Below are 26,946 nucleotides of genomic sequence, written 5' to 3'. Positions count from 1 at the left end.
TATAATAAAAGTCCTCTTGATGGAAGACTTTATAGGACAATACATCAGCAGAATGGAAGTGAGTTCTTCCGTGCATAATTTAATTAAATCGTACCTAATTATTTTATAACTGTGACTATACTGTCAATGTGTGCTTTGTGTTTCATCCAGTCTTATTTCAAGTTATGCAAGTTTATGAGTGTGGGTTGATAAACTCCCTTTGGAAAAGATCATTCATTTTAATAGAATGACATCATCATCGTCAGAAAAAAAAAATACTGCACACTAAATAAGTAAGTATTTGTATTAATGGATATAAAAAAGTGAAAACAAAACTACAATTAAAAAATAGGACATGATTAAATTGTGGGTACAAAAATTGTACTACCATACCTGGGATTTGTATGTTTGAACTACTACCCTTTGGAATAATGAACCCGAAAAGTGAATTCAAATAAAAAATAATACAATAAAAAAAAAAATAATAATAATAAATAATTGAAAAAAATTGTAAAATAATAATAATAATAATAAAAAATACAAAAAATAAATAAAAATAAAAATAATTATATATATATATATATATATATATATATATATATATATATATATATATATATATATATATATATATATATATATATATATATATATATACAGTATATATATATATATATATATATATATATATATATATATATATATATATATATATATATATATATATATATATATATATATATATATATATATATATATATATATATATATATATATATATTAGGGGTGGGGGAAAAATCGATTCGAATTCGATTCGCGATTCTGACGTTGTGCGATTCAGAATCGATTCTCATTTTTTAAAAATCGATTTTTTTTATTTTTATTTTTATATTTTTTTATTTTATTTTTTATTTTTTATTATTTTTTATTAATCAATCCAACAAAAAAATACACAGCAATACCATAACAATGCAATCCCTCATTGACATTATCACTAGACATTAAAATAAAAAAGAACAATAGTGTCAGAGTGGCTTACACTTGCATCGCATCTCATAAACTTGACAACACACTGTGTCCAATATTTTCACAAAGATAAAATAAGTCATATTTTTGGTTCATTTAATAGTTAAAACAAATGTACATCATTGGAAACAGTTGATAAAACATTGTCCTTTACAATTATAAAAGCTTTTTACAAAAATCTACTACTCTGCTTGCATGTCAGCAGACTGGGGTAGATCCTGCTGAAATCCTATGTATTGAATGAATAGAGAATCTTTTTGAATCTTGGCAAAAATCTTACCCACACGATTATCAAATGTAATAGGAAAATTAATTCATACTGACCAAACTGGCTTCATGGAAGGTCGACAATCTTCAGACAATACAAGGAAATTGTTTAATGTTATTTACTATGCTAGAAGTCTCCCTTATCCCACAGCAGTATGTACTGTTGATGCGGAGAAGGCATTCCACCGCATAAACTGCTCATTTATGTTTTGCACATTACGTAAATTTGGATTTGGAGATAATTTTATACAATGGATTAAGATGCTTTATACAAGGCCCATGGCATCAGTCAAAACCAATAATCATATTTCAGAACCTTTTTTGTTAAAAAGAGGAGTAAGACAGGGATGTCCTGCATCTGGATTATTATTTAATTTGGTTATTGAACCCTTAGCTGCAAAAATAAGAAGTGAAAATAATATTCATGGTATAAATATTGGCTCTCAGTATAATATGCTATCAATGTATTGTGACGACATAGTTTTTTTACCTGTCACATGTTAACTCCTGTCTTCTTTATATCAATAATGTCATCACTGAATATGGCTGTTTATCAGGGTATAAAGTTAATTGGGACAAATGGGACATATTACCACTTAATAAATACTGCAAGAAATTACAAGTTCAGAACTCCAAAATTAAATTGTATTGCATTATTATGGTATTGTTGTGTATTGTTTTCAAAAAAAAAAAAAAAAATCGTTTTTGAATCGAGAATCGTTTTGAATTGAAAAAAAAAAAGATTTTGAATCGAATCGTGACCCCTAGAATCGAATCGTGGGACACCCAAAGATTCCCAGCCCTAATATATATATATATATATATATATATATATATATATATATATATATATATATATATATATATATATATATATATATCAAACAAATATATTATTTTGTTATTGTTTTTTTAATATGTACAAATATTTGTGTTTTTTGATTTTTTTTAATCAAAAGTTAATTCAAATAATTAAATAAAAAAGAAATACAATTAACAAATAGTAATTAGAAAAAATAGATATATATACAAATATATATTTATATATATATATATATATATATATATATATATATATATATATATATATATATATATATATATATATATATATATATATATATATATATAGTTAATGTTTTTTTAATATGTAAAAATATTTTGGTTTTTTGATTGTTGTTGTTTTTTAAACAAAAGTTATTTCAAATGCTGCTAAGTTTCCTTTAACTCTGACTCATTTTCTAGTCCATTTGCCAGCAGATGTGCAGAGTAGGCAAATGCCGACGCAAAATTTGCATGTGTGTAAAAAACAAAAAAAAAGGCTCCCAAACGAATGGCTGACCTCATCGTTCACTTGAAAGAGCTGTTCAAAAGATTTGATTGTTCGCGAACATCACATCTCTGACAACTAATACAAATCTAATAATCGTCACTTGCTGGTAAAATAGTAATTCTATATGGGGTTTCCCCCCCCCCAAAAAAAGTTTAACAGCTTCAATAGCAATCATTTTCATGGGGCAATAAAAAAAATAGGCTGGAATTTTTTGGCTTAGGATGGTGTTTGAAAATTGCCTGACTCTCTCGAGTCTCCTAGAAAGCGGACAAATTATCACACCTTAACATCAATATTAGAAATGAGGAGATATTTCCAAATGCTATTATGTTTTATATGGCTTCGTGACTCCACCTACCGTCACCAGAAACACTGCAGGTGAAGCCTATGCAAACATGTTGGCAGCCGTGACATGGTTGCTACGGCGACTAAAACAGGTAGTGAAAAAACAAATAGCGACTCCCTTGTTTGTCATAAACATGCAAAACTGGAGTCAACTTTTGAACTAGACACTTTGCAGTCATTTCACAGCAAAGATGATCATTAGAGCTTAATTAGTGTTTTGTGTTTGTGACGTACAGCAGCCAAATGGTTTAGAAGGCATCAATTAGGCTACGTGTTGCTAATGTACAATAAACACATTGATTTATGAAATTGTGATTTTTTTTCCGAGCACTTATGTATTCTGTACTTTTATTATCACACATTCATCCATGCGTTTATCCATCATTTCGCTGTATAAATACTTTGTATACCAGCTGTGATGGTATCCTGCCTCCATTCCACTCCAAATAAGACTGGAAACAGTCTAATAAATCAGAACAATTGCAATAACAAAGCAGAATAGAATACACCATTTAATTGATGCAAGTTATAAATGACGGTTTACTTGAGTCATATTGCAGTCTACACGTATCTCGTATGTGTGACTGCCATCTACTGGTCACACTTATCATTTCACCATGTACCAAATAAAATAGCTTCGAGGTCGGTAAGCACAACCAAAATGATTCCGTACATTAGGCCAGTGTTTTTCAACCACTGTGCCGCGGCACACTAGTGTACCGTGAGATATTGTCCGGTGTGCCGTGGGAGATTATGTAATTTCACCTAATTGGGTTAAAATATTTTTTTGCAAACCAGTAATTATAATCTGCAGATGTGCCGTTGTTAAGTATCCGTGTAATACTCTTCCATATCAGTAGGTGGCAGCAGGTAGCTAATTGCTTTGCAGATGTCGTGATCACAATATGCAGACGACAGCGGGAGGCAGCGTGCAGGTAAAAAGGTATCTAATGCTTAAACCAAAAACAAACAAAAAGGCGAGTGCCGCTTAAAAAAAAGCCATTGAAGCTTAGGGATGGCTATGCTAAACGAAGCTAAAACTGAACTGGCTGCAAAGTAAACCAAAGCAGAATGCTGGACGACAGCAAAGACTTACAGCGTGTGGAGCAGCAGACGGCGTCCACAAAGTACATCCGTACATGACAATCAACAACAAAATAGGAGCGCAAGACAATAACTAAAACACTACACACAGGAAAAGACCAAAAAAACACGATCACGGCGTGATGTGACAGGTTGTTACAGTACACCTACTTTGAGAAAAGAGCTATAGTGATGCATGCTTAGTTATGGTTTGAATTCATATCCAAGAATTGTGAGAACAACTTTTTATTGTCAATATTGGCTGCTGAGTTAATTTTTTTAATGTTTTCTGCTGGTGGTGTGCCGCGTGATTTTTTTTAAATGAAAAAAATGTGCCTTGGCTCAGAAAAGGTTGAAAAACACTGCATTAGGCGCACCGGGTTATAAGGCGGACTGTCGAGTTTTGAGAAAATGAAAGGATTTTAAGTGCGCCTTATAGACGGAAAAATACGGTATGTAATATTTCTGACTGTGCTTGCAGACCTCAAAGCAATTTTATTTTTGGTACATGGTGTAATGATAAGTGTGGCCAGTAGATGGCTGTCACACTTAAGCGCTACGTGTGGACTGCAGGTTGACGCATGTTCAATAAATGACGCGAGCAGGTACCTGTAAGCAAGCAGCACCAAAGGTTCGATGTTTCATCAAAAATATAGAACATTACACACGGCGCTCCAAAATCTGTCAACATTTTTTAGTGCGACTTTGGTAAGCTACGAAGCCGCACCGCCTGATGGATTGTCGGAGTGTTACAGCTACCGTAGTCAAACATACTGTGTTTTAACACACTGGTATTTTGAAGAGGACCCCCAAAATGGCACGTATTAGGAGACATATTACCTGGCGTTTTGTTTCACAATATTATGCAAAAGCTACTTTTCTGACGTATTGGCACATGTTGTTGTGTATTTGGGATCTGCAATAATTGCGCCATTGTAGTCCACGTCACAGTCAATAAGCTCCTTCTTTTTCTCATCCTCTGCTGTTGCCATTTCTAATGCAAAGTAGCGTATAGTTCTAACCTATATGTCTGTCAGTATACTCCATATAGAAGTGCTAAAAACTACACCAAAGATGGCGGGTAGAAGACGTTGTCGAAGTGGAGGCACGTAAATTAGACCACCCACAAAACGGTCAGGAAGCATCTTGAAGATGGTCTGTAAAACATAATCTATGGCAGTGTTTTTCAACCACTGTGCCGCGGCACACTAGTGTGCCGTGAGATACAGTCTGGTGTGCCGTGGGAGATTATCTAATTTCACATATTTGGGTTAAAAAATTATTTTGCAAACCAGTAATTATAGTCTGCAAATTATGTGTTGTTGTTGTTGAGTGTCGGTGCTGTCTAGAGCTCAGCAGAGTAACCATGTGATACTCCTCCATATCAGTAGGTGGCAGCCGGTAGCTAATTGCTTTGTAAATGCAGGTAAAAAGGTGTCTTATGCTTAAACCAAAAATAAACAAAAGGTGAGTGCCCTTAAAAAAAGGCATTGAAGCTTAAGGAAGGCTATGCAGAACGAAACTAAATCTGAACTGGCTACAAAGTAAACAAAAACAGAATGCTGGACGACAGCAAAAACTTACTGTGGAGCAAAGACAACGTCCACAAAGTACATCCGAACATGACATGACAATCAACAATGTCCCCACAAAGAAGGATAAAAACAACTGAAATATTATTGATTGCTAAAACAAAGTAGATGCGGGAAATATCGCTCAAAGGAAGACGTGAAACTGCTACAGGAAAATACCAAAAAAAGACAAAAAGCCACCAAAATAGGAGCACAAGACAAGAACTAAAACACTACATACAGGAAAACAGCAAAAAAACTCCAAATAAGTCATGGCATGATGTGACAGGTGGTGACAGTACACCTACTTTGAGACAAGAGCTATATTGATGCATGGTTGGTTATATGCTTTAAAGGAGGGTTCACCAACCTTTTTGAAACCAAGAGCTACTTCTTGGGTACTGATTAATGCGAAGGGCTACCAGTTTGATACACACTTAAATAAATTGCCAGAAATAGCCAATTTGCTCAATTTACCTTTAACTCTATGTTATTATTAATAATTAATGATATTTACACTTAATTGAACGGTTTAAAAGAGGAGAAAACACAAAAAAAATGACAATTACATTTTAAAACATAGTTTATCTTCAATTTCGACTCTTTAAAATTCAAAATTCAACCGAAAAAAAGAAGAGAAAAACTAGCTAATTCGAATCTTTTTGAAAAAATTCAAAAAAATAGTTTATGGAACATCATTAGTAATTTTTCCTGATTAAGATTAATTTTAGAATTTTGATGACATGTTTTAAATAGGTTAAAATCCAATCTGCACTTTGTTAGAATATATAACAAATTGGACCAAGCTATATTTCTAACAAAGACAAATCATTATTTCTTCTAGATTTTCCAGAACAAAATTTTTTCAAAGAAATTCAAAAGACTTTGAAATAAGATTTAAATTTGATTCTACAGATTTTCTACATTTGCCAGAATAATTTTTTTTGAATTTTAATCATAGTAAGTTTGAAGAAATATTTCACAAATATTCTTCGTCGAAAAAACATGAAGAATTAAATTAAAATGTATTTATTATTCTTTACAATAAAAAATAAATGTACTTGAACATTGGTTTGAATTGTCAGGAAAGAAGAGGAAGGAATTTAAAAGGTAAAAAGGTATATGTGTTTAAAAATCCTAAAATCATTTTTAAGGTTGTATTTTTTCTCTAAAATTGTCTTTCTGAAAGTTATAAGAAGCAAAGTAAAAAAATAATGAATTTATTTAAACAAGTGAAGACCAAGTCTTTAAAATATTTTCTTGGATTTTCAAATTCTATTTGAGTTTTGTCTCTCTTAGAATTAAAAATGTCGAGCAAAGCGAGACCAGCTTGCTAGTAAATAAATCAAATTTAAAAAAATAGAGGCAGCTCACTGGTAAGTGCTGCTATTTGAGCTATTTTTAGAACAGGCCAGCGGGCTACTCATCTGGTCCTTACGGGCTACCTGGTGCCCGCGGGCACCACGTTGGTGACCCCTGCTTTAAAGTCATATCCAACAATTGCGACAATGACTTTTAACTGTCAACTGAGTTTATGATTTCTGCTGGTGGTGTTCCTCCGGATTTTTTCAACGCAAAAAATGTGCCTTGGCTCAAAAAAGGTTGACAAACACTGATCTATGCAACATTTTGACCAAAGAACCACGATTACATGCCATGTTGACCACGAGGAAGTGTTTAAATGTAGAAAAAAATTGATCGTATGACCCCTTTAATTCGCCTTCTAATCCGGGGAGGCCTTTTGTATGAAAATAGACCCAATTATTGACAGTGCACCTCATAATCCGGCGCGCCCTATGGTCCAAAAATCACGGTAGTTCTCAATAAAATAGTCCAATAGAAAGACTCAATCGACGATATACAGTCATGGTCAAAAGTTTACATACACGTTTCCAATAATTTCTACCACTCTTATTTTTTTGTGACAGAGTGATTGGAGCACATACTTGTTGGTCACAAAAAACATTCATGAAGTTTGGTTCCTTTATGAATTTATTTTGGGTCTACTGAAAATGTACATATACATACAGCAATGTTAATATTTGGTTACATGTCCCTTGGCAAGTTTCACTGCAATAAGGCACTTTTGGTAGCCATCCACAAGCTTCTGGCAAGCATCTGGTTGAGTTTTGACCACTCCTCTTGACAAAATTGGTGCAGTTCAGCTAAATTTGTTGGTTTTCTGACATGGACTTGTTTCTTCAGCATTGTCCACATGTTTAAGTACGGACAATGAACTTTGGGAGGGCCATTCCAAAACCTTAATTGTAGCCTAATTTAGACATTCCTTTACCACCTTTGACATGTGTTTGGGGTCATTGTCCTGTTGGAACACCCAACTGCGCCCTCGACCCAACATCCGTCCGGGCTGATGATTTTAGGTTGTCCTGAAGAATTTCGAGGTAATCCTCCTTTTTCATTGTCCCATTTACTCTCTGTAAAGCACCAGTTCCATTGGCAGCAAAACAGGCCCAGAGCATAATACTACCACCACCATGCTTGACGATAGGAGTGGTGTTCCTGGAATAAAAGGCCTCACCTTTTCTCCTCCAAACATATGTTGGGTATTGTGGCCAAACAGCTCAATTTTTGTTTCATCTGACCACAGAACTTTCCTCTAGAAGGTCTTATCTTTGTCCATGAAAAAATTGAGCTGTTTGGCCACAATACCCAGCAATATGTTTGACTGTACATATATTGTAGGGTTGCGAACTCTTCCTTGGAAAACAGAATCGTCCCGTATTTAGAGACAAAAGTACGCGTTCCGTATTGAGCTGTCAAGGGACGCACTTTGTACCGGTTTTTTTTTTTACCATGAGATTTTAAAAAAATGTCCTTGAAATATCAAAAGATTCCAATCGAACGACAACAGCTTCACAACTGTCTTCCACAGACTAAGCTAATCGATGCCAGAGTGCCTGATCGCTCACCTGTCAAACTCATTGCAGGTCAACTTTTTTGTAATCCGTCTGTCAGTCACTCTGCCTCAGCTCAGCGGCAGCTCGCTAGCTCAAGTTAACTGCTGAGTTTCTGGCAACCGGGACTCCAAATGTGACTTTCCAAATGTGAGGAATTGGCAAAGTTCGGTGATGGATTTTGTCCGACGTGGAAGCAGCATGTGGCTATCACGTGTGAGGAGGTACGTGCTAGCTTAGCTACTCTGCTACTTAGCAACTCTGCTCTCTTGGTGTCTTGTCCTCAAAACCCTCGTCCTTTATCATTTTAAGTTGTTCAACTGAACATAGTGTGTCCAGTTTTATGATAGTGACACTACAATTTATGATGGTGGCACTACACTTTATGATAGTGACATTACACTTTAAGATAGTGACACTACCCTTTAGATAGTGACACTAGACTTTAAGATAGTGACACTAGACTTTAAGATAGTGACACTACCCTTTAAGATAGTGACACTACACTTTAAGATAGTGACACTACAAAGCTCTACAACAGGGTGTTGTTGACACAGTAACTCACCAGATTAGGGGTCAAATAATATTTGCCTCAACTCTTAGTATTTTTATAAGTGTTACATTCAGACATGTTGCTTCCATTTAATGACACATGACCACAATACAACATAAAAACAATGACCACAGTGCTGAAATGTGTTTTGTAAAAAAAATAAAAATAAAAATAAAAAAATGAAATGAAATGTAGCCACTGAGGGCCGTACACAGAAAAATTTAAGCATCCGGGGCCATTTTTATATTTTTCATTTTCAAACCTTAACAAAATATATGGATTTTTTTTTTTTTTTTAACCTTTAGGGCTCCCGGGGACTATAAAGGGTCTCAGTCATTAAACTGTTAAAAATAAGTCAAATTATTATTTAATTTTTTTATTTAACGCTTGCGGGAAATCTCTATATCAACTTGAGGTTGATATAAAGTAAAAAAAAAAAAAGGTTTTCTGTCAAAGACAACTTTGTTTTTTATAGTAAAACTGAAATATGCAGTATTTAGTAATTAGAGCCTTAAAAGATCAATAATGCAGGACACCATTGATTTTAATTCTTTAATATTTTTGAGTAATCACAGTGAAAAGTTTAATAAAATCCTACTAAATATATTTGGGATCCAAAAGGTCCCCCACTCATAAAGCGATACATTTTTATTAGTGTTTTTTTACTTTTAACACTTAAATTACGAGATCAACTTCAGATATATCTGTCGATTTTACTTTGAACTATTATTGTGTTTGTTTTATGGTCTTTTGTCGAATAAAACGTTTTTATATGGCAACCACACAATATATGCAATATTTTTTCCACATAAAACATTTTAAAGTGATATTTTTTAACTAATAATTAATTATAACATAGATTTTTAGTCTTTTTTTTTATTTTTTTTAGCAATGGCAAAAAAAAAGAAAAATAAACAAAGACAAAATAAAAAAACAGCCTACATGGCAGCTTTGTGTCAACATTGCAACTTTTTCTTGTTCGATTTCACCTCATTCCTCTTTTTTAAAATGTTTTTTTAAATGTTTGCAATATTATCAATTTTGCAATTTTTGCAGAATGTGTGGCGGGCCGGTAAACAATTAGCTGCGGGCCGCAAATGGCCCCCGGGCCGCACTTTGGACACCCCTGGTATTAGTATAGTACTACGATACTAATGAATCATATTCTGTACTATACCGCCTCTGAAAAGTACCGGTAACTTTTTGAGTAAAATTATGTCTTTTGTCATCATTTTGTAAAATTCTGATTATTATTATAACATTGCCAAAATTTTAACCTTCCGCCCGAAAAATGGATTAACTCGCTGGAATATAAAGACAATACAACATACCTCCATAAACGTGGATGCATATGCAAAAGTGCAACATATTTATCTGTACAGTAATCTATTTATTTATATCTGCACCTTATTGCTTTTTTTATCCTGCATTACCATGAGCTAATGCAACAAAATTGTGTTGTTATCTGTACTGTAAAGTTCAAATTTGAATGACAATAAAAAGGAAGTCTAAGTCTAAGAATGCAGCTGAGATAGGCTCCAGCACCTCCGCGACCCCGAACGGGGCAAGCGGTAGAAAATGGATGGATGGATGGATGTAAAGTTTTATTATAAAATTGTGACTTTTGTCGAGTAGAGTTATGACTATTTTCATAAAGTTGCCAAAATGTTAAGCTTTTCTTGTAAAATAGTAACAGTTATTGAGTAAAATTCCAACTTTTATCATGATATTGCACAAATTCTCAGTTTTTCTTGTAAAATTTTGACTTGCGTTGAGAAAAAATTACGACTTTTATTATAATATTGCCAAAATTCTAAGTTTTTCTTCTGAAATTGTGACCTTTTTCTTGTGAAATTCCAACTCGTGTTTCACAACAAGCTTTTTTATGTTTGCATAGTATGTATATATATATATTATTAATGTTGTAAATACAAATCTTTGTATATCTAGAAAGGGTGGTCCTAAAGTGGCAGGCATTTTTCGGAGGTCTCAAGAAGGTAACAAACACAAGAGTGTGTGTGTGTGTGTGTGTGTGTGTGTGTGTGTGTGTGTGTGTGTGTGTGTGTGTGTGTGTGTGTGTGTGTGTGTGTGTGTGTGTGTGTGTGTGTGTGTGTGTGTGTGTGTGTGTGTGTGTGTGTGTGTGTGTGTGTGTGTGTGTTTGTTTGTTTGTTTGTGTGGTAATCAGGTCATATAATCCACAAAGGTTTAATCAATGCAACTGGACTTTTTTTCAACAAACAAGAAGAATCCAGTTGCCTCCATTTAACCTTGGCGAATATTATAAATATACGTTTGCACAAATAAAAACAAGGCAAAAATAATCGGGTGGACCAGCCCTACAAGGTGTCCCTTATTTTTTTTTTTCAAGGAGTTGGCAACCATGATTTATTGAAAAACACATATTTGTGTTCTTGTTCATTATTAGTATGAACGTTTCATCTTTGTCTCATTACATGATGCCTTTAGCTTTATTTATTCATTTTTTATGTTTTTTTTTCAAGTTAAACTTATAAGTCAAATACAAATAAGGCAACGAGAGAAGTATCCCACACTTTTCTTTTGTATAGTAAATATGTACAGCAGATGTCAACATCAACAATAGGATTTTCCTGAGTGACTGGACAGGACAGATTTTTAAAAAAAAAAAAAAAAAATAATCGATTAAGAATCGTAACAAATTAAAATCGCGATTCATTCAAAAATAATGTTTTTTTGACACCCCCGTTTTTTTAAATGTATTTTATTTTATTAGTTAACAGGAACAACGCACATTGATCAACATTTCTGTAAATGTGCAAGGATTAGCAAATGAAGTGAATTAATCAACTCATATTATGTTTTACATATGGTGAATGTTTATATTCACCTTGGAGAAAGCAAACCACCAAGTTTAATTCAATAGTGGTATTTCAGTTTGAACACATAAACAGATAAGGCCCCTTAGTTTGATATTCGCAGGTGGATTGGATCACTTCTCGTAGGAAAAGGGGCTCTAATTGGGACTTCGGAATGCAGAAGTGATAACCATATCCTTGAGAAAAGACTACCTGTCTAGCTCAACGCCAACATTTGAGTTATGACTTAAAGTAGTTGTTTTCTAGACACTTACACACAAACATCTCCTTTTATGGTCAGGATGCGCTCTCCTGACTTAGCACACACACCCAACAACATTTTTTTAAATGTGGCTTATCGACGCCTACAGCTGCCAGCACTAAAAGATGAGCCTGTTTTGATGCTAAGATACATGTTATGTTGTGATGTTGCATTTTATTTTTTAACATATTGTATATGCACTGTGTGCTTTTTTCTTTTTCTTTTAAATTGTAATTTTACTGCCTTTTTTACATCATGGCCAGGGGACTACAGATGAAAACTAGCCTTCTGGCTAATTCTGGCATTTTTAACCATGTGAACCATTTATGTAATTACATTGTACCCTTTGAAATAAACTAATCTAATCTAATCTAATATAACCCAGAGACAGAAAGGAGGAATATACAAACTGATGGTTTGGCTTCTCCACTTAGGAGTCCTTCATTTTTTGACCTAGGCTCCTCCGGGTACTGCAGACCTGTTTAATGAGGCTCGCTTGTAATAAAGCAACTTTTTGTTCAGCAAAGCTTCTCCGACGTCTCTTTTGATCCAGTCGCACTGCCGTGTCCATATCCTACCCAGGAGGGGGTGACAAGACCAGAAATACACTCCACTACAAAGCTAGTTTCCAACCATAGCAAACAATATACAATTAAAACAACAATTATTAAAAGCCTACTTAAAATAGTATCTCACACATGCGCAGTATTAATGCTTGAACAATACAGGAGTCCTGCAGTCCTCAAACTCACCACAATAAACATTGGCTTTTAGGTTTGAAAGCAGCCTTCGATCTCTTTGTAGAGTGACATCGACGACATCAGTCGAGCCCGTTTCGCAGCGGCGGCCATTACACATCAGCCCGTCCTCGTTCCATTCCGTTATTGCTGCGGTCTGGTATCCACGAACATATTCCGATGAAAGATTATTTGTACAAAATGTCCTACCGAGGTATGTGACCCCTCTCTAGTCTCTCTTTGTTGACTCAATAATTGGATATTTGGAGATAAATGTCACTATTTGAATAAACGGCACTCACATTGCAATACAACATACCATGTTCAGGCATAACCTTAAAAAACGATATACGACTGCATTGAGGCAAAACCAGGATGATGTGTAAGTCATATTTTAAATGTCTACTCTCTTGACCACGTTTTATATTTTCCCTCCTGCTGTTTTTACTGTTTCCCTGACTCACTCCTCTGTCTCGCCATTCCTTTTTTTCCTCCTATCGCCAAGTGTTCCCTCTTTTAAACGCCTCCAGCCCCTCTTATGAACTACTTTTGCTATGACCAGCTGCTGGGGACACCAAGTACAGCTTGAACAAACCTTGTCTTTGCAGTCTGTTACTGTCGAAAAAAAGTGTTGCGAAAAGTATCGTTGTGTGTCGTTTGTTGACAACAGTCAGCCTTGTCTCAGGGTGTCATGGATGAGATAGCATTGTCTCTAACAAGTGTCCAGAGACCACCCCCGAGACAGCCCTATTTACACAGCTCTGCTCTGGGGAGTGAGAGCTCTATTTTTAGTCTGCACGGATTCATTTATTCCCTCTCCATAGCGCGCTCTCTTTAAACAATCTGTCCGACATCCATTCACTCGCCGCCTCTCCCTCCCTCTCAATATCGCTTTATCCCTATCTGCACGACCTTTGTGCTCCGATGTGCTTATCAGCCGGTTTGAAGCGGTCGAGTGATTTGTGATGAGAACTATTCAGTGTCCTTTGACAGACGCTTGACTATTTTTACTTGTGACTGTCAGTTAAAGAAAGTGATGCAGTGAAAATGAATAGAATTTGATAGGATTCATGGCATCTAGCATTATACCAGGCAGCCAGGACATTCAATTGGACGCAAGACTGCCTGCCTGCCTACCTGCCTAAGGCATGATGCCCGATTCTGATTTTTTGTTAAAATCCTATCTTTTTATGCAGCCATTCATATGATTATTTGTGTCTAAGGCCCCTTCTACATCTATCCAGGGTAAATCCCACCTAACCTTATCCGTGTCCACACACAACAAAGCCACTGTTTAAGACCCCTTTACCCCTCCGTACGCCGGCGCAACGAGACCTAGTACGCATGCGCGAAAAAATGCGCACATCATAGTCACCTCTGACCTGGAAGTGTATCCTTACCCTATGTTTCAATGTAGATTATTGCCACATTTCTTTTAACAGTAAACCTTGCTTGCCTCAACATCATCAGCTGTTAGAGTATTGTAGTGAATCACACCTCAGCCATCATACATGAATCATATCTTTAATGGACGTGTGAAAGTAAACAATGTGATAAAGAACATTTTACAACAACCAACAACAGGACACTGTGCTTGTAGGCTGAAATTGACGGCCGCAAACACTTCATGGCTTCACAATAGTTATGGAGTACAAAACTAGACGTTGAGTAATCGCTCGGCATACATCGCGGACAATAACTGATAGTCTGCTTTGCCAGTCCAAATGCATTCGCTATTTTCCAAAGTCTTCCCCTGTCCACAGGAGCCAGCGTTGTCGCTGTCTCTCCTTCGACAAATGGACGAAGTTTTTCACGAAGTAGAATCACAGCTGACCTGGACATTCGAAAGTTCTCTTGCCATCCCTCTGACACAACACACTCGGTGACAAACAGGGCTTATCCAAAACCGTCGCTCAACATTGCTATGTTGCCGTCTGAGATGTGTTGTATCCCAAATAGCTGCAATCGCCCGTTTCCTACTCTTAAGGTATTGATGTGTGATTTCCAAAAATGTCTGTACATGTACAAGAAGGAGAAACATGGGCATGCCTGGATGATTTCCCTCCATCTTTCTAGTGATTGCCGCCGAGTTACCGAACAGGTTGTTATGAAGCTGGCTGTGGCGCGTTCTTTCTGATGTCACTTCCTGTGAGGGGCGCGGTCTTACTGGCGTCATTTCCTCTCCGAACCAGTTTGTAAACGATCAATGAGTCCATACAAAGCTAAGAGCCGGAGATTCAAGAAATAGACGTCACATTTACCCGTGTAAAAAATTGTGCGAGGAGAGGAACCTTAAACTGTGATTTAGTGTGGCTGACACGATGCTTAGGCTAAATAAGTATTTGTTTAAGGTAGAGGTGTCAAACTCAAATACAGAGTGGGCCAAGGTTGAACAAATTAACCTTTTAATAGGAACCCAAACAAGTATTGCATTGAATATTGAACAAGCAAGGCTAATATAACTTTATAGTGACATGCAAAATCGAGTTTCAAATAATAATAATAAAAAAAATATCAATGGCATATCAAATACAATTTAAATAAAAATTGAATGCCTCTTTTCTATTTGCAGCCTTCTGAGGTAAATATCCACATTAACTTTTTCCACAGGCTAATAAATTTGAAAATAAAATAACAATGAATAAACCAACCATTCAGGACTTTAAACTGCTCACTGATCTAATCTGATGTGCCCGAGCCAGATACCTGGCATCTTTTCTTGGGTGCTAGTTCATTAATGTCGGGGCTCAGGCTTTGAGTTGAGGCAACCTTCATTATCGAACGAAGGTGTTCATCAGTCATTATATGTCGTAGTCCACCCGGACCACAGTCTTGGGGGCGTGCGTTAAAAGGCACTGCCTTTAACGTCCTCTACGAGCTGTCGTCACGTCCGCTTTTCATCCATTCTAACAATGTGCCGGCCCAGTCACAAGATATGTGCAGCACTAACTCTTCCGGGACACTACAAAATTCACCCCCCGCTACCACCAACAACCCCCCTCCACACACACACACACACACACACACACACACACACACACACACACACACACACACACACACACACACACACACACACACCTTGTAGCGTCCCGGAAGAGTTAGTGCTGCAAAGGGTTCTGCGTATTTGTTATGTTGTGTTTATGTTGTGTTACGGTGCGGATGTTCTCTCGAAATGTGTTTGTCATTCTTGTTTGGTGTGGGTTTACGGTGTGTCGTATATTTCTAACAGTGTTAAAGTTGTTTATATGGACACCCTCAGTGTAACCTGTATCCTTGTTGATCAAGGATGTGTTGCATTGGCTTGTGTGTGCGTGCAGAAGCAGCACATATTATGTGACTGGGCCAACACTCGTTGGACTGGATGAAAAGCGGACGTGACGATTTTCGGGAGGGGCACTGAAATTTGGGAGTCTCCCGGGAGGGTTGGCAAGTATGAGAATTAGCGGTGAATGCGGTGTTACCGCAGCACCGCCGCTGTATATAATCGGCGGGCCAGCTCTAGTGTTGATTTGATATCGCCTCAAGGGCCAAGTGAAATTTTTTTCGTGTTTCGAGTAGAGGGCACAGCGATTGTCAGCCTGACATTGCCGTGTCTCCGAGAACTGAACAAAGGCTGAAAAAAAAAAGAAAAAAGAAATGGTCGCGTCAGGAAGAAAGTGAAGATGAAGATAAATGTGTGTGTGTGTTCATATGTTTCTGACGTGCACATCAATCAGTCTGAGGAGTAGAAGTTCTCACTTTTTTATGTGAACTGTTACCCAGCATCAACTATGTGTGTCGCCAAAATATCCACGGCCTGTAGGTAAGGCATCTACAGAGTTGGCGTAAGGCCGTGCACATTTCCACGTCAACGTCAGTCTTGATACATTCCAACTTTTCCGTGAAAAAGGCAATGTTGGAGCAACCAATGCATGGTGGATTGACCGTGGACAGGGGTCGAATCAATTGAAGAGCAGTCGGTTTTAGAATAATCTATATCACTCGTGGGTGTCGGGACAACGATGGTCTTTACCTGGCAGGGATGTCGGCGATAAGGCTGCCATCTTCTTCTTCTTCATTAGCACATGGAACGTTGAATAACAAAGTGCTGATAAACATCATTGTTGTCTATTTTGGTATGCGCCCTGTGATTGACTGGCGACCAGGGCCTACACACAAACACATTTGTGTCTCCTGAGAAGGATAAGCGGTAGAAATGGAGGAATGTTTTTGTCGATTGTGAACTGATCTATAGCTTATGGTGTGTTTTTATCAACTGTAGAATATGAGCAATCATAAACCACAGGCAAAAAGCCATGGAGTATAATATCTCATTGCTACCAAGAAATAAGCCAACAAACATCTTTTTGGTATATTCTAGTGCAGTGTTTTTCAATCATTGTGCTGCGGCACACCAGTGTGCCGTGAGATACAGTCTGGTGTGCCGTGGGAGATTATCTAATTTCACCTATTTGGGTTAAAAATATTTTTTGCAAACCAGTAATTATTTTTCCTGAGGGAACTCTCCTGAAGGAATCAATAAAGTACTATCTACTATCTATTGTCTGCAAATGATGTGTTGTTGAGTGTCGGTGCTGTCTAGAGCTCGGTAGAGTAACCGTGTAATACTCTTCCATATCAGTAGGTGGCAGCCGGTAGATAATTGCTTTGTAGATGTCGGGAAAAGCGGGAGGCAGCGTGCAGGTAAAAAGGTATCTAATGCTTAAACCAAAAATAAACAAAAGGTGAGTGCCTCTAAGAAAAGGCATTTAAGCTTAGGGAAGGCTATGCAGAATGAAACTAAAACTGAACTGGCTATAAAGTAAACAAAAACAGAATGCTGGACGACAGCAAAGACTTACTGTGGAGCAAAGACTTACTGTGGAGCAAAGACGGCGTCCACAATGTACATTCGTACATGACATGACAATCAACAATGTTCCCACAAAAAAGGATAAAAACAACTGAAATATTATTGATTGCTAAAACAAAGCAGATGCGGGAAATATCGCTCAAAGGAAGACATGAAACTGCTACAGGAAAATACCAAAAAAAGAGAAAAAGCCACCAAAATAGGAGCGCGAGACAAGAACTAAAACACCACACACAGAGGAAAACAGCAAAAAAGTCAAAATAAGTCACGGCGTGATGTGACAGGTCATGACAGTACACCTAATTTGAGACAAGAGCTATACTTATGCATGGTTGGTTATGGTTTCAAGTCATATCCAACAATTGCGACAACGACTTTTTTACTGTCAACTGAGTTTAGTTTTTTAATGATTTCTGCTGGTGGTGTGCCTCCGGATTTTTTCAACGCAAAAAATGTGCCTTGGCTCAAAAAAGGTGGAAAAACACTGGTCTAGTGCAAGGGTGTCAAACTCATTTTAGATCGGGGGCCACATGGAGAAAAATCTACTCCCCAGTGGGCCGGACTGGTAAAATCACGGCACGATACCTTAAAAATAAAGACAACTTCAGATTGTTTTTTTTTTTGTTTAAAAATAGAACAAGCACATTCTGAAATTGTACAAATCATAATGTTGTTGGGTTTTTTTTAGAATTACTATATACTTTATTTGTCGTTATTCATATTTTCTGAATAAATTATGTGATCAGTCAACTCATTGGTGTTCATTTTAAATATATCAAGGTAAAAATGTTTATATCAAAATCAAATTACAGTATGTTATTTATGTAGTTTGATAATTTTCCTTGACTGATGTACTAACATCATGTGGTTTATTTTGTACATACCCACACAGCAAAAACACTCCGCGGCGGATCCCCCGCGCAGGTATCGCGCTTTCCGGAACGGAACCGCGAAACGGACCCGCATCGGCGTCCATTTGCACTCAGGAACGTATCCGCCACGGCGGCAGGTAGCGGATCCGCCGTGGCGGCGCGCTGAATGCGCTCCGCACCCAAGATCAAAGCCTAACCTCCCGCCGCGGACCAGCAACGGACTCATAAAAACCCTGGCTCATCTGGCCGTTTTGGACCCCTTTATCTTATTTTCAAAATCCCTTCTGTTCTTGCTGTAGGATAAAATAGGAAACTAAAAAATTCACTAAGCCCTACTACAGCAATATAGGCTTACATATGCATTGCCTTGTATTTTTAAACTAACAATATTGTCAATAGGCAGAAACAGAAAATGGTCAATTCACTCTATAAAGTAAATATATATAATATATATTTAAAAAGTAAATATACATATTTAATCTATTAGGCTACAACTTCAAGGAAACGCTGCTCCATGCACAGCTAACATATCAGAAAATGAATAACTGGTGAATGACAAGAAGTCCAATAAAAGGTTGTTTATTTATACATATACATCTCTATTCCTCCTGAGGAGGTGGAAGCGGGACTCGTCTCCTCGTTGCCCGATCCCCCGCCAAGTTGAACCACCTGATGGCGTGTTTGGTGACCTCAGCGTCTGTGGCTGACCTTGTCAACACATTTTTACTCACAGCACCTGTAATCAAACAAGATTACAAGACAGATACGTTCATGTTTATGGTAGGAAGCATCCAAAGCCAAGTATGCTTACACAATACAAAATATGTGATAGGTATTAAAGGCCTACTGAAATGATTTTTTTTTATTTAAACGGGAATAGCAGATCCATTCTATGTGTCATACTTGATCATTTCGCGATATTGCCATATTTTTGCTGAAAGGATTTAGTAGAGAACATCGACGATAAAGTTCGCAACTTTTGCTCGCTGATAAAAAAAAGCCTTGCCTGTACCGGAAGTAGCGTGACGTCACAGGAGCTAGGATTCCTCACAATTCCCCGTTGTTTACAATGGAGCGAGAGGGATTCGGACCGAGAAAGTGATGATTACCCCATTAATTTGAGCGAGGATGAAAGATTCGTAGATGAGGAACATTACAGTGAATGACTTGAGAGGCAGCGATGGACGTATCTTTTTTCGCTCTGACCGTAACTTAGGTACAAGCTGGCTCATTGGATTCCACACTCTCCTTTTTCTATTGTAGATCACAGATTTGTATTTTAAACCACCTCGGATACTATATCCTCTTGAAAATGAGAGTCGAGAACGCGAAATGGACATTCAGTGCCTTTTATCTCCACGACAATACATCGGCGAAATGCTTTAGCTACGAGCTAACGTGATAGCATCTTGCTTTAACTGCATATAGAAACAAAAGAAATAAACCCCTGACGGGAAGTATAGATAGAAAATCAACAATACTATTAAACCGTGGACATGTAAATACACGGTTAATGCTTTCCAGGCTGGCGAAGGTTAACAATGCTGTGCTAACGACGCCATTGAAGCTAACTTAGCAACCGGACTGCACAGAGCTATGCTAAAAACATTAGCTCTCCACCTACGCCAGCCAGCCCTCATTTGCTCATCAACACCCGTGCTCACCTGCGTTCCAGCGATCGGCAGAAGGACGAAGGACTTCACCCGATGCGTTTGGCGGCCCGGAGACGTAGGAAGTCAAGGTGAAGTCGGCGGCTAGCGCGGCTAGCGCGGCTAGCGCGGCTAGCGCGGCTAGCGCAGCTAGCGCGGCTAGCGCGGCTAGCGCTCCAACAAAGTCCTCCTGGTTGTGTTGCTGTAGTCCGCTGCTAATACACTGATCCCACCTACAACTGTCTTCTTTGCAGCCTTCATTGTTCATTAAAAAAATTGCAAAAGATGTCCAGAATACTGTGGAATTATGAAATGAAAACAGAGCTTTTTGTATAGGATTCTACGGGGTACCATAACTTCCGTTACTCTGACTTCGTCACGCGCATACGTCATCATACCGCGATGTTTCAGCCGGATATTTCCCGGGAATTTTAAAATGTCACTTCATAAGTTAACCTGGCCGTATTGGCATGTGTTGCAATGTTAAGATTTCATCATTGATATATAAACTATCAGACTGCTTGGTCGGTAGTAGTGGCTTTCAGTAGACCTTTAAGGAGATTACATTTGAAAAAAAAAGCATGACTTAAAGTTACTGGAGGTGGTTAAAATAAGGTGCGTAAACTATGAATTTGTGATCAGGGTATAGGTGTGCAAGACATCCAAAATGTTTAAACAATATCGTTATTTGGTTCCTTGATCAGAGTACTTGTTTGGCTCTGTTGGATGACGGCGGCGGGGGGTTGGGGGTGGGGGGCATAAATAAATATCCATAAACCAACTTTGGGAGGTTGACATTGTTTCCTTATTATATTTGTACTATCATTCTATGTTTGTATTCGTGTAAGCCAGGGGTGTCCAAAGTGCGGCCCGGGGGCCATTTGCGGCCTGCAGGTCATTTTTTAACGGCCCCATGGCACATTTTTTAAAAATATGATCGAAATAAATAAAAAACATTAAAAGTGGTATTTAAAGAGCAAACAGGTGAAATGTAACAAGAAAATGTAGCAATATTTACTCTAATCACACAAAGCTGCCATGTAGGCTGTTTCTTTCTTTAAAAAATAATAATGAATCAAAATCAATGTCATTATGAATTATTGACCTATTCAAGGCTTAAGAAGTTTACCTTCGCAATCAGCTGGTCTTGGTTGTGCTTAATAGTTTCCAGCAGGCTAAGGATGTGGATTACCTCAGGCGCTGTTGACAAACAGCAGTATAAAATTAACATGTTTCAGTGTTTATCCTCATTACTCATAATCCTGACATTAGCTATTGACCTTAGTTAATGACAAAAGTTATTGACAAAGTTTGAAGAAAATATGTGATTGCTTGTGAATTTGAATTTTTTCCAAAATTTGTGGCACAGAATGACCATCCGGTATTTGTCAGTTATTGCTCACCAGAGCAGGAAATGTTGTCGGCCATTCTTTCCCCTCGCCATGTTGGCCTGTAGGCCAGGCTGGATCCAGGCTCCTCTGTCTGCCACATGTTGAGGGCTGCTGGTGAGGGGGGTGGAGGGAGTCGAGGAGGGACTGCCGTTCCTAGTGAGGTGGGCATTGTGAGAGAGCCATCAGTTAACCATGACTGGTAATACCCAAAGGGCATACCTATACACTAATATTTCAGAGATCAGTCCCTACCTTGTGTAACTCTCTGCATGTTTAATGCAGGTGCTGGTGAAGGCATATGAATGCGTCCTTCCCCATGGTGAGGTGCTAAGGGAGATAAATTGGTATTAAATGGTTGTGATCTGTTAACCATGGTTACTGGATGCTGAGATATTATTTTGGAGATCAGTCTTTACCTAGAAAGTTATCTCCAGTTGAGGAGTCGAGTTGACAAGTACTCATGACTCTTGCTGGCACTCGGCGAGACGGTGGAGCTGGGAGAAGGGATACAAGGAGAGGGGAATATCTTTAGCACTAAGAATGTTAACCATATCTTTAATATTAATGTGGTGGTTTCGTCTATAACGCTAAATATATCCTGTGGTGTACCGCAGGGATCAATATAGGACCTAAATTATTCAATGTCTAGATAAATGACATTTGTAAAGTTACAAAAGATTTAAAGTTAGTATTATTTGCGGATGATACAACAGCGTTTTCTTCAGGAGAGAACACACAGAAGATAATACAAATAATAACAGAAGAAATTAACAAATTAAAAAGATGGTTTGACAAAAACAGACTATCTTTGAATCTCAGTAAAACTAAAATAATGCTATTTGGTAACAGTAGAAAAGAAAGTCAAACACAAATACAAATAGACGGAATGGAAATTGAAAGAGTAAATGAAACCAAATTTGTAGGTATAATGATTGATGATAAATTGAACTGGAAATCTCAAGTAAAAAATATACAACATAAAGTAGCAAGAAACACGTCAATAATGAATAAAGCAAAACATGTTCTAGACAAAAAATCACTTCATATTCTCTACTGTTCACTAGTGTTACCATATCTGAGTTATTGTGTAGAAATATGGGGAAATAATTACAAAAGTACACTTCATTCATTAACGGTGTTACAAAAAAGATCAGTTAGAATAATATATAATGTTGGATATAGAGAACACACAAATCCTTTATTTATTGAATCAAAGATACTGAAATTCCACGACATAGTGAATTTGCAAACAGCTAAAATTATAAACAAAGCAAACTATAACCTGCTACCCAAGAATATACAACAATTCTTCTCAAAAAAAAGAGGAGAAAAATAATCTTAGAGAGAAATGTAATTTAAAACATTTGTACGCACGTACAACACTTAAGACCTTCAGTATATCAGTATGTGGAATTAAATTATGGAATGCATTAAGCAAAGCAATCGAACAATGTACAAATATGATCAATTATTTATGCTTACATGTGGAAATAATAATAATAATAGTAAATAAAATAATAATAATAAAAAAGGTAAATAAAGCATAAAATAGTCTCTAATAAATTAATTAAATAAAAAACAGCATATAAAATATATACATCAGCAAATAACAAAAATATAGATAAAGAAAAAGGATCCTTAATATGTGCAGCAATTTTTCCCACTCACATCACCTCATTTTATATTTTTTTCTACAATTAACTATGCCAAAAAACACATAGACATACCTTTTTTTTTTAATGTAAACAAAAACAACATGGCGTCACACACAGCTAGTCCACAGTAAACAGGATCTCAAGCTCCACTAAAGAACAAAGAAAGAAATAATACACACTCATATTAATGGCAAAGAACGGCTGTTTCCACTCCGTTAACGTTACGTTGTTGACTAACGCAGTAACGTTAGCGACCTGGGCCTAAACAACACTGACAATAAAGTAATACGCTTTCGTTTCAAGCAGTTGGAAATATGTGGAATATCGTAGCATGTAACCTACACACATTCACAGCGTCTAACAAAAGATGGCCTAAGTTAACTGTATTGAACTTTTTACTCACCGGCTTCACGCGGGAAACTTTCACATTCTGGAGTCGGGGTCCCCCGGAACACAAAACACAGATAAAAGACAATTTTACAATAGCACGGCGAAAAAATGACCGTCGTTGTGTGGGTTTTTTGACGAATAACACTCTTTTCCACTTTTCTTCGCTCGGGCCTCACCTACCGCGTGCAGCCATTTTGAATTTTCTGTATACGTGACGTCAGACGCACGTCCCCATGCAAAGCATTCTGGGAGGCGGCGCTGGAAATAAAATAGCCTTTTTTTACAGAATATAAAGTTTTACTGCTAGTCCTAATATCAAACAACGTCATTACAATCATACATAAATGATGATGGAAACACAAAGGCTGATCTTTACTGCGAATGTAGCAATAAATCAATAAATCTATACTTACGTTCGTGTTCCAGCAAAGAAAGTCCAGAGATCTTGGCTCATGCGCATACACGCTAGTAGGTGCGTCCACGTCTGCGGGTGCAGACATTGGTCGGCTAACTCTAGGCGGCGCGCGCCGGTTTGGTTTGTCGCGTCTGCGAATCAGACACGAGTCCGCTCAGGATCAGCTGTCTGACCGTACAATTTTCAGAGGCGGAGCTGTATCCTCTAGGCCAGGGGTCGGCAACCTTTACCACTCAAAGAGCCATTTTGGCAAGTTTCACAAATTAAAGAAAGTAATGGGAGCCACAAAAAAAAATTTTAAATTTAAAATGAAAAACACCGCATACAAAGCTTAAATGCATTGTGCTATGTTAACCAGGGGTCTCCGACACGCGCACCGGCACGCACTTTAATGTGGAAATTTGATGTTAGTGCAGCCCGCGAGTTTTGACTGAATGGCGCTTGATAGCGTCATACTTGCCAACCCTCTCATTTTTCCCGGGAGACTCCCGAATATCAGAGCGTGATGACACTGCATTTGGCGCCCTCTACAGTCCGCCCTAACGGTATACCTGCTCGACCACACGTAGAATGCAATTTCAGCTTGCTCACGTAAGTGACAGCAAGGCGTACTAACTCAGCAGCCACACATCTTACACTGACGGTGCCAATACCCAGAATCCCATGCAGCCCTAACTCTTCCGCTCAACCAACGCACGGAGAGGGGGGGGGGGGGGTTGATGTGTGGGGGGATTTGGTGGTAGCGGGGGTGTATAATGTAGACCGGAAGAGTTAGGGCTGCATGGGATTCTGGGTAATGGTTGTGTTGTGTTTATGTTGTGTTACGGTGGGATGTTCTCCAGAAATGTGTTTTTCATTCTTTTTGGTGTGGGTTCACAGTGTGGCGCATATTTGTAACGTAACAATGTTAAAGTTGTTTGATACGGCTACCGTCAGTGTAAGCTGTGTGGCTGATGAGTAAGTATGCTTTGCTGTCTCCTGTGTGAGCAAGTAATAACAACATGCAACATGTGGCTGGACTGGCACGCTATAGAGGACAATTACTGCAGTGCAATTAGGGCATGCCCTTTATTTAGTAATTATAGTGTAAATAGGATTAATATTTCCCTGGGAGTAATCTATGAGAGACACTGAGATCCATAAGTCTCCTGGGAAAATCGGGGGGTCGACATGTATGTAGCTGAGCCGCATCAGAGTGGTCAAGGAGCCGCATGCGGCTCCAGAGCCGCGGGTTGCCGACCCCTGCTCTAGGCGGAGCCAAAACGAATGTGACAGTAACGCGGGTTGGGCGACTTGAAGGCCGATCCGTATAGCAGTCTTCTGCTGTGTGGGTATGTAGCATCATCTACAAAGATACAAAGAATTGATATTGCGACATCCAGTGGACACATTTAAAACAGCAGTTTCTTTCATTCAAAAATTTCAGGTTCATTTTTATACTTAGCAAACTCATCCCGAGGGCCGAATAAAACCTGTTCGAGGGCCGCATCAGGCCCTCGAGCCATACGTTTGACACCCATATTAATTTGGAAAAAACTTGAGACCAATTTGATTTTCCCTCAGATCCACATGTCAGTTTTGGTGCCATAGAAGTTTGTGTTCGTACAAAGCTACTCATTTTACCCTTGATGGTGAATGAGGGAAATAGTTTGTCAGTCAACCAACCTGGTTTCTATGGAAGCAAGAACATGACACATAGTTTCCTCGACTGGGACTGTGTCTGTGTGTGACGGATGTGTGCCTGGAGAGGGCGAGACTGTCACTGTTTTGCTTCAGTCTAATGCTTTCATAAATACACGGATTATATTGGACTATAAAGTAGGAAGGATGAGCGAGAGCTTATGAAATCATTGGAGTTGCAATTAATTGTGTTAATTTGCTTGTACGCGTTCCAACGCGCTTTCTTATCCCATAACGGAACACCTTACCGGGAAGGGGGGGAAACAGCACAAGATTTATTTTTGAAACATTGATGAGCAGCTGAGGAGGACAAACTTTGCATGCATCTAGACACAGGAGGGAAATAACAAACAGGCGAAACTGAAAAGTTCGGAAAAAACAAACAATATTGCGTGGTGGAAAGCTAGAATACAAAATGTACTGCTTGTAGTGATCAGTACGTACAGTAGGCAAGGTGTTCATATGGCCCCAGTCCTGGGTGGATCTCGCGTGAGAGGAAAGGGGGGAGGGAGTTTGGGTTGATCATTTTCTAATGCAGTCTGCTGAAAATAACGGAAAGCACCACTATACATAGCAACTGCTGCCGTGGTCAAAATTTTAATTGCCACAAAACACATGTTAAGATGTTCAACACTCTACTGCCGTCTGGCGGCTAAAGTGGATAGTGCGCCCCTCAGCCCCCAATTTGTCACATTTCATGTGTCAGGTAAATCATGGTGAATAAGGCCATATGAATCCCCTTCCTACTGTAAGAAGATGCCAAACCATCCATCCATCCATCATCTTCCTCTTATCCGAGGTCGGGTCGCAGGGGCAGCAGCCTGAGCAGGAAAGCCCAGACTTCCCTCTCCCCATCCACTTCGTCCATCTCCTCCCGGGAGATCTCGAGGCGTTCACAGGCCAGCCAGGAGACATAGTCTTCCCAACGTGTCCTGGGTCTTCTTTACCGGGGTCGTACGTGCCCTAAACACCTCCCTAGGGAGGCGTTCCAGTGTCATTCTGACCAGATGCCCGAACCACCTCATCTAGCTCCTCTCGATGTGGAGGAGCAGCGGCTATACTTTGAGCTCCTCCATATCTCTAAGGGAGAGCCCCGCCACCCCGCAGAGGAAACTAATTTCGGCCGCTTGTACC

The 26,946-nt window shown here is 38.2% G+C and overlaps 1 protein-coding gene across 11 annotated transcripts in view; it reads left to right on the top strand.

The window, feature by feature from the left end:
* The window catches only part of LOC133663536 (rap1 GTPase-activating protein 2-like), a 250,355-nt gene that overhangs the window by 127,885 nt on the left and 95,524 nt on the right, over positions 1-26,946 (top strand). The window contains exon 1 of one of the 11 annotated variants that reach the window (XM_062068077.1): positions 8,508-8,743. The exons of 6 other annotated variants lie outside the window; for them this stretch is intronic. In XM_062068077.1, the coding sequence (XP_061924061.1) occupies positions 8,694-8,743 (50 nt within the window). In that variant the 5' untranslated portion in view covers positions 8,508-8,693. 4 more of the 11 variants (XM_062068079.1, XM_062068082.1, XM_062068076.1 and 1 more) reach the window with 4 other exon arrangements.

The sequence above is a fragment of the Entelurus aequoreus genome, linkage group LG13 (assembly GCF_033978785.1).
Source record: "Entelurus aequoreus isolate RoL-2023_Sb linkage group LG13, RoL_Eaeq_v1.1, whole genome shotgun sequence".
NCBI classification, from domain to species: Eukaryota; Metazoa; Chordata; class Actinopteri; order Syngnathiformes; family Syngnathidae; genus Entelurus; species Entelurus aequoreus.
This window is presented reverse-complemented; position numbering and strand designations above follow the sequence as displayed.